Source organism: Pongo pygmaeus, chromosome 7 (genome assembly GCF_028885625.2).
Source record: "Pongo pygmaeus isolate AG05252 chromosome 7, NHGRI_mPonPyg2-v2.0_pri, whole genome shotgun sequence".
NCBI lineage: Eukaryota > Metazoa > Chordata > Mammalia > Primates > Hominidae > Pongo > Pongo pygmaeus.
This window is the reverse complement of record NC_072380.2, coordinates 17,759,292-17,774,018: the sequence shown is the minus strand read 5'-3', so window position 1 is coordinate 17,774,018 and position 14,727 is coordinate 17,759,292. Positions and strand designations below refer to the sequence as shown.

Sequence of the window (14,727 nt, the reverse complement as noted above, 5' to 3'; positions counted from 1 at the left end):
ATAGCCTATTGTGCTAATGGAATATTTCTTTTTTTTAGTCACCAGTATGGGAGGTCATATCAATTTGTTTATTTTTTTATTTCAGTTTTGCCAAAAGCTGCTTTCTCATGATTATTCTGATTGATCATCTCCTTCAGAGAACGTGTGTGAGTTAATTACTTTAGGAGACAGGGTTACTCCTACACTTCTCATATCCTAATTGCCTCATCATTTCTGCTCTCTTGCCTCTAAATGATCAAAAATAAACATGTCTGCGTGAAGCTTTCATCTTTCATCTGAAGTTACATGATTGTGAACATTCATTTTGTGTTTCGACTTTGTTGTTAGTGCAGAAGTTTGAGTTTACAGGCTTAAAAAGTGCCAGCTTTCGGGATGAATAGCAGTGGAAACTTTTTTTTTTTTTTTTTTTAACCCCAAGGAAAGCCTACATCCTTGAAAACTGCACAGTCGTCATGGGTGAATTTGCCTAGACCACTTCCTAAATCCAAAGCATCTTTGAAAAGTCCTGCGCTGCGGAGGACAGGAAGCACCCCCTCAATAGCCAGCACCCATAGTGAGCTGAGCACTTACAGCAACAATTGTAAGTCGACTTTATATCACACTTCGGGGGTTGTGGAAACAGTCATTACAGGAAAAACTAATGCTCTGCAAATAATTAGAATTTTTGTTTCTGGGGTTTCAGGAAAAATAGGCATACTGCTTCCTTGGAGTTGCTCTGAAAGTTTGGCAGAAAAAAACAAAATTCTTTGAAAAACACTCTTGAAATAATTGTATGTTAAAGTATATTTTTGCTTGAAGGATTCTAAGGTGTATCGTCTGAAGTGATGGTGTTTTGGAGGTTTAAGAGTAGCAACCCAGGGGATTTGGACTCTAACTGGAATCAGAAAAAAGATTATTTCAGTTTCATTTACTTTGCAAAAGACTATCTCTTGTGGACTCTTTGGATGCTAGATTTTGTGTAATAGGCCTAATATAACTTGAATCCTAATTTTAAAAAATTTAAACTCAGGAGAATTTTGTTAAAGTTTTCAGTTAACGTGAGTTCTATTTTCTGTGTATAAATGAGTGAATTTACTGAGATATCTCTTTCATTCCAAAGATGTATTTGGACTTGGTTCTTATTTTTTCATTTCCTTTTTTATACTTCCCCATGAAATAATTCATAAATTTAAACCATCTTGGAGTGCCCGCTGTGCACAGACACCATGATAGGCACAGTGAGGGACATAGGATATAAAAGCAATGGCCCTTATTCTAAAAAACAGTTGAGGAGAAAAAGAAGGTATTTTCATGGATGATGAGAATACCAATAAAACCAGACACAGGGGTGTGGAGAGGCGCGGTGAATTGATCTCTCCAGTTTGACAGATCAGTTTCTTCTTTTGAGTGAGGAGTCGGGGACAAAGTGTAATAATGCTCATGGGGCTCCTCTGGGTGTGGAGCAGTATTTTAGGATGTCCATATTTGCTTTTATTTTTTTCTCTCAAGTAACTTCTGCTGTTACCCTGATTTTTATATATGAGGTGATCGAGGCTCAGAGATGTTGTCACTGGTCCAAAATCACACAGCAGGTATGTGAGGGAATTGAGAATGCATTTTTTTGTAGAGAAGGCATTGAATTAATGACCGAATTAATGAGCACATTTCCAACGGGTCACCTAGCAGCAGTAGCTGGACTCATATGAGAGTAAGTAGCTGCATACCCTGGCACTTCAGAAATACTGGGATATGTGACTTGAAATTAAACAGGATTGTTATCAGCTTTATTGTTTGAATTTTGAAGTTGTGCAAAATCAGGCTTGCATGTAAGAGAGAACTCTGAACTTGAAAAGGTAATTCACACGTGTATTTATTTTAAGCTCTCTTTGTCTTGCAAAGCAATTTTAAAAACAAACTGCCAAAACAGAATCACCAACATGCTCTAGAAAAACTGTTGTGGCAACAGGATTTGTGGCACTTGAAGCAGACACAGTCTGTAGTGTCATAGCCCTGCGTTTTCCATCGACATCCATGTTGACTTGGCCACCGTTTCAGTACTGTGTCTGATGCTCCTAAGGAGGTTGTAAAATGCTTTTGTCCATTCCTTTTTGTCTTTTAACAAAGGGGTTTACCATACACCCACAGAGCCTGTCTAGTGGCGATGTGTTCCTGTTGCGGATTAAGCATTCAGATCAATGAGTCTCTTTCTTAGTTTGATTTGCTAGTTGGTTTAATCTGTTTTGTGTAGTGCCTTGGAGCTTACACATTTTTTTCCCTCCCTCCATTCGAATTCACTAAGAGCAAGCATGAGGGATATGACAGTGAACATGGCTGCAGTTTTTCCTGCTTAAGCTTGCTTTCGTCCTTTTAAATGACTGTACCAGGAGGATTTCGCAGTTGTACAGAAACTGATATTTCTTCAAAAATCTTTATCAATTCTACACTCACCCCACCGGCTGGTTCAGAGAGGCACTATGATGCTACCTTATTGACACTGCTGGTCGTGGGATCGTACAGCCTTTGTATAATTCCTTTGTTAGCCACGTTTACTGGGAAAAAAAGTAGGTCGATGATTTCTGGTTTCTTTTCTTTGTAAGCATGCTTAAATTTTTATTCAATAAATTGATTTAGGATCTCTTGACTTCTATTTTTGTAACGTGTAATTTATGGTAATGGTAGTATTTGGGGGCATTTTGTATGTATATTTAAGATGTGAATGCTTCTGTGTAGGACCAATTTTATTGTCTCTTTTATGTGTTTTGCACTTAATATAATTCAGCAGCATCGTTAATGTTCTGGCGCATGATATTATCCTATTATCAAAGACTTTTTGATGGTTTAATTTCTTATTAAATAACTAGTTTTTGTGTGTATGTAGCTGGTAGTTGTGCAAGTGTAGAAAATACTTTTCTAAAATTAAAATGGAAACATCACATCTTTGATTATTTTCCTGAGTTGTATCTCAAAGTATTAAACATGTATACTTTTAAAGACTACCTCAAAACATGAAAAAAATCATTTTGCGCTGAAAATTTCCTGTTTCTGATAATGGGTGGTCATGTTAAGAATTAACTTTCTCTTTTGATCAGTGTTCTGATTTATCCTAGCTTGAGTATTTGAATCCCTTTAACGAATATTGGTTTCTTGCTTTGTCTGCTTGTTTCTTTGTGATGTGATATCGTTAGTGGCATCATTTAAGAACTTCTGATATAACACAGTGCTGTTGTAAAATTAGCAGTGGGTTCTCGGAACTTTGGGATCTTATAGAAATAATGTTACTAAGTTTTTTAAATGACCGAATCAAAATACGTAAGGCAATAAATTGTTCTTATTTGGGAATTTTAGCAGGTTCTTTGTGTGTGTTCTTTTAAGTGTAGAAAATTTCAAAGTTACGATCTTGATCCTTTTGGATATTGTGAAATGTAAAACATTTCACAATGGTTTCTATACCAAATGTTCTCATTTATAGAGGTTAAAGATTATAAGGTCTTTCACACTCAGATACCTAATACCCAGTTTTTAAGATCATTAAAGTAACTGGATAAAAATAAATGATATATTGTATGTCATGAACAGAGTTGAAGACTTGGGGACGGTTTTGCAATTTAGAAGGGAGTCTTGGGAGACTGTATAATTTTCCCATGTTAGCAGGAAAATAAGGTCCAAAGACATTACTTCCTCTTCCACTTTGGCCACAAAACCATGTTTATATTTGAGAGCCACATGGTAGGGGAAATGTAAGAGGTGCAGACCAAAGCTATTTGCATTCTCCTGGAAATGGAAGGAACAGGAGACTGAATAAAAGAAATGGAGTGTTCTTTCCCTTCACCTTCACTGCCAGCCCTGGCCGAGAGGGGTGTGACATGCAGAAAAGGGCACTAACCTTGGACCCACCTTAGTTTTTTTTTGTTGTTTTTTTTGTTTGTTTGTTTGTTTGTTTTAAGATGGAGTTTCGCTCTTGTCGCCCAGGCTGGAGTGCAGTGGCGTGATCTCAGCTCACTGCAACCTCTGCCTCCCGGGTTCAAGCAATTCTCCTGCCTGAACCTCCCGAGTAGCTGGGATTATAGGCATGCACCACCATGCCTGGCTAATTTTTGTATTTTTAGTAGAGATGGGGTTTCACCATGTTGGCCACGATGGTCTTGAACTCCTAACCACAAGTGGTATGCCTGGGTCTGCCTCCCAGAGTGCTGGGATTACAGGCATGAGCCACCACGCCCGGTCCCACTGTAGTTTTCCTACTAACTCGTGTTAAGTTGGACTATCTTTCTCTTCTCTTAGCCGCCGGCCTCCATACTCTCCTCTGATCAATGACAAGGGAGGACTGGGTCATCTTCAAAGTCCTTGCAGCAACAAACATCTCTGACCCTTTTCACTGCAACAAGACAGGGCCTCATTGTTGGGCAGGATGGTGTTTTGAGTTGTTCAAGTGATTAAGCTGATAAAGAATAGGGTGGGTCTTATTACCCTTAGTTTTTTTTTGTTTTTTTTTTTTTCTTCTCTCACAACGGGAATGGCAAGTGAATATTGTCTCACCTGCCAACACTGGTTAGTGGCCAACACTGGTTAGTGGGTAAGAATTCGCCTGTAGGATGGTGTTAGTGGTTTCTCAGGGTGCCTCCAGGTTCAGAGGGAAAGTTTTGTGTTCAAGTCGTGATGTCTGTCAAGGGTGAGGCTAAGATGAGGAACAGGCAGTAGATTCATTAGGCTCTACATCACAAAACATGTTAGTACTTACGCACTTCTGAATGGATATTTAAGAAGGAAATATTATCCAGACCACTGTTAACTCTGTTCTCGTTCTTTCTCTGTTCACATTTTTCTAGGGTATATGTGAGACATTCTTGTTATTATATAGTTGAGTGATTTTGCTTTTGAAATTCAAAAGCTTAGATTTCAGTAGTACTTTGATTTTAAGCCAGGTGGGCAGATGATCTGGCACAGTGGGGAGTGTTAAACTGATTCACATAAAATTCAAGAAATGAACAGAATGTTGGCTCTGTGTGTATATACATAATGTAATAAAAGCGAATTTTCACTAGGTGTTAGAATGTAGTATGAATGTTAGTTTGCAGATAAAAGTCTGGAACAATGAGAAGCCCTTTTCTTTTTTTTGAGACAGAGTCTCACTCTGTCGCCCAGGCTGGAGTGCAGTGGTGCGATCTCGGCTCACTGCAACCTCCGCCTCCTGGGTTCAAGCAGTTCTCCCGCCTCAGCCTCCTGAGTAGCTGCGATTGCAGGTGCCTACCACCACGTCCAGCTAATATTTGTTTTTTCAGTAGATACAGGGTTTCGCCATGTTGGCCAGGCTGGTCTCGAACTCCTGGCCTCAAGTGATCTGCCCACCTTGGCCTCCCAAAGTGCTGTGATTACAGTTGTGAGCCACTGTGCCCAGCCTGAGAAGCCCTTTTCTAATAGGAAAATCATGTCTTCTGCTTGGGCTTTTCTGAGAATATCCCTTAATTTTTCCTTTTAGACTCACCAGCTCCTTTATTTCACTTGAACGACACTTTGGCCATGGGGAAATGAAGATAAGGATTCCAGAGAATCTATTATTCTGGCATAATTGAGACAGTTGGGACCAAAGATGACAAAGGGGCAGTTTTAAACTACATATTAGATCAGGTTGAGAAGTAGTTGGCCACGTGGAAAATTTTATGTATTGTCTCTTCAAGCCAGCAGTGTTTAGTGTCCATGGCTCTCTAGAACACTGTCTTAAGGGTGATTCTGAGGATGCATCCAGCCTCAGTGGGACTGAATACCACAGTGAGTTGGTAGGGCCCCTGTGAAGGCGAATGCACTGTCTATTCCCATACCCGATATTCAGACCCTTGTTATTCATAGATAGGTGATTCAGCACAGCTAGGCAGGGGTCAAGTCAGCACCAGAACTTGGATATTTTACATCCTGTTCCATTGCTCGAAACTATTATGCATCTCTTATATTGGAACTGTTGCCGCTGAGGACTTTATTGTTTGGATATAATGACTCTGGCTGAGGGAAAATTTAGACAGCATCAGGATACCCGGTCAGTTGCCACGTTAGGAACAGAAATAGAAGGCAGGGGAAATACTTGAAGAGCATTATGCCTCATGGTGGTATACGTCCTTCAAGTTGGGGTTTACTGGAAAGCAGTGGGCCAGCCTAGAGTACAGTGAGTAGAAATTGAGAGAAAGATATTGTTAGTCATAAAATTATGTTCAGCTCAGTACAGTTTGTGCCTGCCATTAGTAAAGCAGAAAGCAGGTACAATCGTTGATCATAGAGTATATGAATATGTATCTTGTATATATAGCTTTCATGTAAATATGTATAAAATATAAATGCATGTGTGTTGGTACCTGAGTCAAATGCAGACATTTTATCCTTGGAATATGAATTCTGACTTCATGTTGTGTGTTATGAAGTTGATGATGGGTGTGGTGCCGGGTTGATCTAGTGTTGTATTGAGTCTGAAAAGTGGCAGTGAGACAGCTGATTTCCAGCACACCACCTCCTATTTTGCATGTGACAGAGAGGCAAGGGACAGGAGCACCATGCCTCATGAAGAACCTGTCCTTTACTTTAGTGAAAATCTTTTTACTGATCTCTTTGTGAACCGTGGGCCTTTGTGTCTCTAAATTTTAGAAAAGCATGAATTTAGAATCATACAATTTCATATTAGGTTTGTAAATTGAACTCAGTTTAATTTTTTAAAATATGAATAAGTGACTTATTTGTTGCTGAATGTAATCAAATATGGCTTCAAGAAAAGTAAGACTAAAATCCAGATTGTTATAATTCCATGGCTAAGACTGTCTAGTTTTCTTTGTTGGATTTGATTCAGCAAAAGCTAAAATGCTAATTGAAACCCAATATCCATTTTCTATGAACATCTAAAAAGGGTTCTGTTGAATGTTATAATGGCAGTATCTTTAATACTGTCACTCCCATTAGCTTCCTGTCAACTTTGGAAAAGCCAAGTCTCTAGGTTCTAGGGAAGGTGAGAATTGCAAAAAAGGACAGGAAATTGACAGGATTTTCTCAGCAGGAGGGAAAGCTCTGTGTTGATTTGACCTAATATTAGGAATGTTATTTGGGCACAAGAACAATTAACAGATGGCTCATTGTACAGGGACTGGGTGTGGATTAGGGGAAAACAATAGCATGCCTGTACAAAGCTTGAATGTGATGTGTATAAGCACTATTGTAGCAGTTGGAATAGGTTAGCCTAGTGAAAAATTTCTAGCTGTCTTCACATTTATAATGTATTTTTAAACAAGGTAGGTATCTTAACCCTTTGCTAAGTGAGTGAAGTGAGAAAAGGGATCATAGTTGGTAATAAAGAAATTTAGAAGTGTTGAATAGTAGAATAGAATTGGGTGCCTAGAATTGGGTATTGATGATTATTTAGAAACAAGCAGGCTGGGTGCGGTGGCTCACACCTGTAATCCCAGCACTTTGGGAGGCTGAGGCGGGCAGATCACGAGGTCAGGAGATCGAGAACATCCTGCCTGACACAGTGAAACCCCGTCTCGACTAAAAATAGAAAAAATGAGCCGGGCGTGGCCGCAGGCACCTATAGTCCCAGCTACTCGGGAGGCTGAGGCAGGAGAATGGCGTGAACCCGGGAGGCGGAGCTTGCAGCGAGCTGAGATCATGCCACTGCACTCCAGCCTGGGTGACAGAGTGAGACTCTGTCTCAAAACAAACAAACAAACAAACAATAGAAAATTCAGTCTGGACTGGTGGAGGGGAAATTTTTACACATAATATAAAAAGATGGTTTTTGTTATTGAGGTGAGATTCCGTTTTATGTTTTTGCTTTGGAGCTAAAACATAAAGTTTACTTTGGAACAAACTTCCTTTGTTCAGGGCAGAAGTTGGCATTTTAACTCCTTGCTGTAGGAGCAAGGATTTGAACCAGATCTTGTCCTTATAGCTACCAAGGAGTCTGTATGTTACTGTTCTTGTGTCATTAACTAGCTGACTGTGTGAATTCTTCCTTGTCCCCATGGAGATGGGTGCTCTTCCTAGCTACACCTGGGGCATTCTTGTTAACATAGCATGAATGGCTGTATTATTTGTTCCCCAACTTTTATCTGGGATGAAAGCTGAACTGGACAAGATGCATAAGCTTGGACTGTGCCAGGCTAACCAGGATGTGTGGTCACTCTGATTATAGCCTTTATTTCGCATCCCTGAGGACACAAGCTACCCGTTATCCACGCTGTATTCCCAACGTTCAGTAATGACTGGCATGTCGTAGGTGCTTATTGAGCATTTGTTGATTCAAGGACAAAGGAATAAATGTGGAAAGTCGAAACTGTATTTATCTATACAATAAAATGTACTTTTCTGTTTTATTACAGCTGGTAATGCCACTGTCATCAAATATGAGGAGAAACCTCCAAAACCAGCATTTCAGAATGGTTCCTCAGGATCCTTTTATTTGAAGCCTTTGGTATCCAGGGCTCATGTTCACTTGCTGAAAACTCCTCCAAAAGGTACAGTCCTCATTGTGGTTAGAAGAGGGAGGGCAAGACGCTTAAAGTCCTTGGCTTGTAGAAAGTTAAATTTTGACAATTAGGTTTATGGCATATTTAACAATGATTAAAAATGTGTTGAGAAAGGAGATGTAATACATTTTTGCACTGAGGAAATTGTTGTTCTGACGGTCGGTAGGTTCTATAGTTAAAAATCATTACATATAAATCAGCAGGCAGAACAAAGGTATAAGGTAAAAATAACAAAACTTCAGAAGTTAAATTATTTTAAAATAGTGCTCTAGAAGAGTGAGATAGAAGGGAGTAGAAATGCATGATTACTTTTCATCAGGGTAGATGTTTTATGTTTATTACTGTACTTGTGTCTTCATGTCTTTGGTCTAAGACATTGTTCTTTCTCTAAATGTTCTTTATCTCTGTTCCTTCTCATATCACTCACTTTTTATTTGCTGTGACTATTAAAAGTAATTGTCAGGTTTACAAAATATGTGGTATACACTTAATGTGCAGTGTTTTCATGCAGCTTTGTCTCAGTGGGCCCAAAGCACATCAGAAGCTTCTTTGTGCCACGCGCGGTGGCTCACGTCTGTAATCCCAGCACTTTGGGAGGCCAAGACAGGTGGATCGCTTGAGGTCAGGAGTTCGAGACCAGCCTGGCCAACATGGCAAAACCCCATCTCTACTAAAAATACAAAAATTAGCTGGGCATGGTGGTGTGTGCCTGTAGTCCCAGCTACTCAGGAGGCTGAGGCATGAGAATTGCTTGGACCCAGGAGGCAGAGGTTGCAGTGAGCTGAAATCACGCCATTGCACTCCAGCCTGGGTGACAGAGCGAGACTCTGTCTCAAAAAAAAAAAAAAAAAAAAAAAAAAAAGCATTATTTGTGCTTAGTGAACTGATGCTTAACTAAAGCCTGAGAGAATAATTGTGGGTGAGAAACTTGACCTAAAAAATGAGACCCACATTTATGTTAGAGAATTTGGAAAACACAGAAACAAAGAGTCTTCCTTAATTCTGTCAACCACCAATTGCTGTCGCATTTCCTTCTGACTTTTTTTCCTCTGTATGTATATGTTGTTTTGTTTTTATTCCAGCAAAACTGAGGTAATAATGAATATACTCTTCTGTATCTTGCTTTTTATTAAGTTAGTAGTATATCATGAGAGCTTCTTCACTTTAAATGGCTATTATATGGTTGTCCACTTTAGTTTATAGTGGACAACTTCTGACTTTTACTGGGGTTTATTAATACTGAGATGAACCTCTTCAAATGTGAGTCAAGGTTCATTGTTTCAGATTCTGGTTACTTGTGTATATCCCAGAAGGAGGAATTACTGGGTTAACCTGCATGAAACTCTTTGGATTGTTAATATCTATTAGTAACTTTCTAAAAGGTGTTACGCTGTCACAGCATCCTCAACATGTGTCTCTCTCTGTGTGTGTGTGTTTAAAGGATAATATGGTAACTTGAGGCTGGTAAATGTACGTCAATACCTTTTCTTTGTACTGAATTGAAGAGAAAATAAGCATGAATTTTAGGAGTGGGTTGAATTCTTCAGTGTGCAGCAGGTTGTCATTTGCCTAGGGAGTTAATCAAATTTCGGAGGCACCAAATGACCTCTTGCTGAGTTGACATCAGGATGGAAAACTGTGGTTTTTTATTGAGGATGATAAAGCTTCATGATCCACACAGCAGTAATGAAGTTAACGCTGTTGAACTTTGATACTAAAATAACTTTCAGAGAATGAGATTCCATTGACAGCTTTGTAGAACAGGAGACTCAGAATTCTAAAATGCCTCACTATTGAATGGATAGGTTTTTGTGTCGCAACGGTTTTACTTGAATGGGAATCAGTGCTTTCCATTGATAACAGCCACATATTTTAAGAGATTACCATCTCTCTAAAATTTCAGATAGAACATGGTGGCTGTTCTAACTGGTGTCTGCAGATGATTATGTCCTAGAAACTATTTCATGTTAAGTAGAAGCATCATAGATTTCTTCTAGTGACTTACAGCTCTATACCTATTACCACTCCTGATTTTATACTGTACCAGTTTGGAGGAAAAACTTCTATTTTTCTTCATAGCTGAATAGAAACGGGCAGTTTCGGAAAGCACACAGGAGTGACTGTGCTTCGTGAAGTCTGGCCTCTGCTCTCCCGGCAGCAGAATAGCATATGTGCACAGTCTGTGAATTCAGTACTGTTAAAACTTGAACTTCAGCTGTTCTTGACTGAAAAAATACTGCGGCTTTTCCTTTTAAAACTGGTCCTATTTAATTTGTGGTGATGACTTCATATCATTCTTAAACATTTTGATGTTATGTGAAATATCACCTTATATTTAAAATGCACTTGACAAAAGTTGGTTGAATCTCGGTGATATTTCCCACCGGGAACCTGAAATTTAGAGATTGATTGTTTTTGAAAATAATTCTTATCAACATGGTTTGTTTTTGTGTGATATGTCAAATAAAACGTGTGTATTTTACATGTTTCTTTTATATCTTAGGTCCTTCGAGAAAAAATTTATTTACAGCTCTTAATGCAGGTGAGTGACCACTTTATGGATGGGGATAAAAAGAATCTTTTTGCAAAGTTATGTTACTACAAGTATTTACAGTGATTTTTTACTGGTGTCCTTATAAGTAGAACTTGCAATTTGAGTTGTAAACATAACTTTTGATGACGCGTTACATAGTATTAAAATGTGGTAAGCATGATTGGCCATCTGATGCATAAAAGGACATTGTATTACTAATAGATAATTATTATAGTCTTTTAAAAAATGATTTTGTTAATGTGGTCTAAATGAAATGGAAAATGTGCTTCTCCCAAGATCAATGCTATTTTGAAATTGGATATTCCTTAATTTTTAAGTGGTCTCAAGATTTGGTTTTAGCAGCTTTTCCCAGTTCAGCAGCCTATATTTTTATGTTTTTTTTTTCACACTTTTACTGGACTTACATTCCCAAGATAGCCTGCAGCCTGCACTCTTTGAACCATAGCTGAGAATCCAAAACTTTGTGTCTCTCAAGAAGCCATAAAATGTTTCACAAAATATCTTCACTGCAATTGCTATACTTTGGATGGATGGATGGATGGATGGATGGATGGATAGATAGACAGACAGATAGATAGGCTGGGTGCGGTGGCTCACACCTGTAATCCCAGCACTTTGGGAGGCCAGGGCAGGTGGATCACTTGAGGTCAGGAGTTCAAGACCAGCCTGGCCAATGTGGTGAAACCCCATCTCTACTAAAAATACGAAAAAATTAGCCGGACATGGTGGTATGCTCCTGGAGTCCCAGCTACTCAGGAGGCTGAGGCAGGATAATTGCTTGAACCTGGGAGGTAGAGGTGGCATTGAGCCTAGATTACGCCACTGCACTCCAGACTGGGTGACACAGCGAGACCCTGTCTCAAAAAAAAAAAAAAAAAAAAAAAAAGATAGATGGATTGATCTCTCTAGATAGATAGATAAGGTCTCCCGTACACTGCCTACATTGTCTTATTTTATATACAGTGATAAAACAGTTATGTAGCTTCTAAATCCATGAGATTAGAAGAGCAAATCAGAAGAAATGAAGGTACAAGTATCGCTCATTCTCTTGAGCCTTGCAAATACTGTATTTTTTGTAAATCCCAAAGTGCTGGGATTACAGGCGTGAGCCACTGCGCTGCTGCACCCAGCTATCTCAGAATTCTTAACCTTTTGTAGGCTCTTAAAGTTAGGAAGACAGCCATGCAGAATGATCCAAGTTCTAAAGATCTCCAGGATGCTGTGTGTGAATATATGTGGTTACTAAAGCCTTTATAGTCTAAAAATGCAGAAGAAACTCTGCTGTACACATTTAGGCTTTTATTTCCTTTTAAGTTTCTGGTACATCCTAATATCTGGGGAAAAAAGATAGCTAATATTCTGTGGAATGGATTTGTTTAAAAATTAGTTAACCATTATCAGAAAACTGGCTCAAGTGGTAGCTCTGTGTTTAACAGTTTAAGAAACCTCCAAGCTGTTTTCCAAAGTGGCTGGACCATTTTATATCCTCACCAGGAGTGTATGAAGAATCCTGTTTCTCCACAGCCTTGTCAACACTTGGCTTTGTCTGTCTTTTTTATTATGGCTGTCCCTACTGGGTATAAAGTGATACCTCATTGTTGTTTCAGTTTGCGTTCTGACAGCCAGTGACATTGAGTGTCATTTTGTGTGCTTATTGGCCATTTGTATATCTTCTTTGGAGAAGTGTCTATTCAAATCATTTGCCAATTTTAAACTGGGTTATTTTTATTGTTGAATTGTAGGAGTTCTCATATAGTCTGATATTAGACCCTTGTCAGAGTTATCATTTGCACATATTTTCTCCCAATTCTTGGGCTGTGTTTTCACTTTCTTGATAATGTCCTTGGAAACATAAATGTTTTAAATTTTGACAAGGTCCAGTTTATCAACTTTTTTTCTTTTGTTGCTTCTGCTTTTGGTATTGTATCTCAGAAACAGTTGCCTAATCCAAGGTTGTGAAGATTTAAGCCTGTGTTTTCTTTTAAGTTTTTTTTTGCTATTCTAGCTTTTGTACGTGGGTTTCTGATTCATTTTGAGTTACATTTTTGTATCGTATTAAATAGAAGGTCTAATTCTTTTTTGCACATGGACAACCAGGTGTTGAAAACATTATTCTTTCCCTCATTTAAATGCCTTGGCACCTTTGTTAAAAATAATTGGTTAAGAATGTGAGGGTTTATTTCTGGTTTCTAAATTGTGTTCTTTGCATCTATACATCTACCTTTGCCAGTGCTACACTGTCTTGATTAGTAAGTTTTGAAATCAGGATGTGAGTCATTCAACGTCTTTCTTCTTTTTCAAGATCGTTATGGGTATTCTGGGTCCCTTGATTTTCTGTGTGAATTTTAGGATCAGCTTGTCAATCTCTGTAATGAAGTCAGGTGAGATTTTAGGAATGTAGTCTAATAATTCTAATTCTAATAATTTCTGTTACATTGAATCTGTAGATGACTCTGTATATATAGAATGTATTCTAAGGGGTCAACATTGCAGCTTAATCTAGAGTGTGTGTTAGGCCTTTGTATTTTCCCAAAACCATAAGCATGACTTTCCCAGGTTCTTCTTTTTGATGGTTAGTTATTATCATGACTTAAGACTAACCTGGTATTATGAGGAGCCTAGTGAGGAAAAGTTACTTTGTGGACAGAGGTCTACAACAAAGTGTGTGCGCTTTGGAAGGACAATTTTGATGCTGAAAAATGTTGTCCAAACAGCCAATGACTTTGGGTGGATCATTGAACCTCTTTGATAATAGTTTTCTATGTAATTGAAAGGGTGGATTTCTAGATTTCTCCCTACTGTGATATTCTTTGACTGCAAATCGCCTTGACTTTTTTCATATTCTGCTGGAAATGAGTCATATTTTAGCTGATACAGAAGACATTGCCTCCACACATAAACATGTTCCTCTGAGTGTTAAATTTTTAATCGTTGTACTATGGCTTTGAGATATTTTTATTTTAAAGCTGTAAGTAGTGGTGGAGATTACAGTTGAGTTGACCAACTTCATATTCCTTAGTTCTAGTAAAATAATCACTTTTAATTATAGCAGTTTGCCAAACTTCAAAAATCACCCTTCAGCTTTTTTAAATTTGTCATTTTAAAGGAAATTTAGATAAGTATATATCCTGCTTTGTCATTTAACATATAGTAATCACTTTTACATTTAGCGGATACAGTAGCATTTAACTACTTTTGAATATTTAGGGTGCTTCTGTATCACATTCATAAATGATTCTATGATGAATATCTATACAATTAGCACTTTCAACTTTGGGGGAAATTTCTTGTGATAGATTCTTAAAAGTGGTATCAGGAAATCACAATATGTACCTGTTTACAGTCACTTCACTCAAATAGCCAAATTGTTTTCCAAAAGCTTCATATCAGTTTATACCATGGTTGACATAAAAGACAGCTGGCTTCATCATACCTTGGGTCAACATTGGATATTATTTTTAAATTTTTTTGACATAATAGTTTAAAATGTTACGTCATTGTTTTAGCTTGACCCTTATCAATTAAAGAAATTCCATTATCTCATAAGACAATGTAGAAGAGCAGGAGGAGAACGAACTTTTAAGGCACAGGATATTAGTTTAAACCTTGGTCCTGCCACTTTCTATTTGTGTCCTGACCTTGGGCTAGTTGCTCAGCCTCTCCAAGTCTCAAATGTCTCGTTTGGAGACATGGGAA

The 14,727-nt window shown here is 38.3% G+C and overlaps 1 protein-coding gene across 5 annotated transcripts in view; it reads left to right on the top strand.

Annotated features, from left to right (window-relative positions):
- MTUS1 (microtubule associated scaffold protein 1) overlaps positions 1-14,727 on the top strand; it is a 160,684-nt gene that overhangs the window by 77,835 nt on the left and 68,122 nt on the right. For 3 of the 5 annotated variants that reach the window (XM_054498493.2, XM_063668550.1, XM_063668551.1), the window contains exons 4-6: positions 419-580; positions 8,331-8,465; positions 10,981-11,019. In XM_054498493.2, coding sequence (XP_054354468.2) covers positions 419-580; positions 8,331-8,465; positions 10,981-11,019 — 336 coding nt within the window. Of the gene's footprint in view, positions 1-418; positions 581-2,212; positions 2,541-8,330; positions 8,466-10,980; positions 11,020-14,727 lie in introns of those variants that run through there. The other 2 variants (XM_054498498.2, XM_054498495.2) reach the window with 2 other exon arrangements.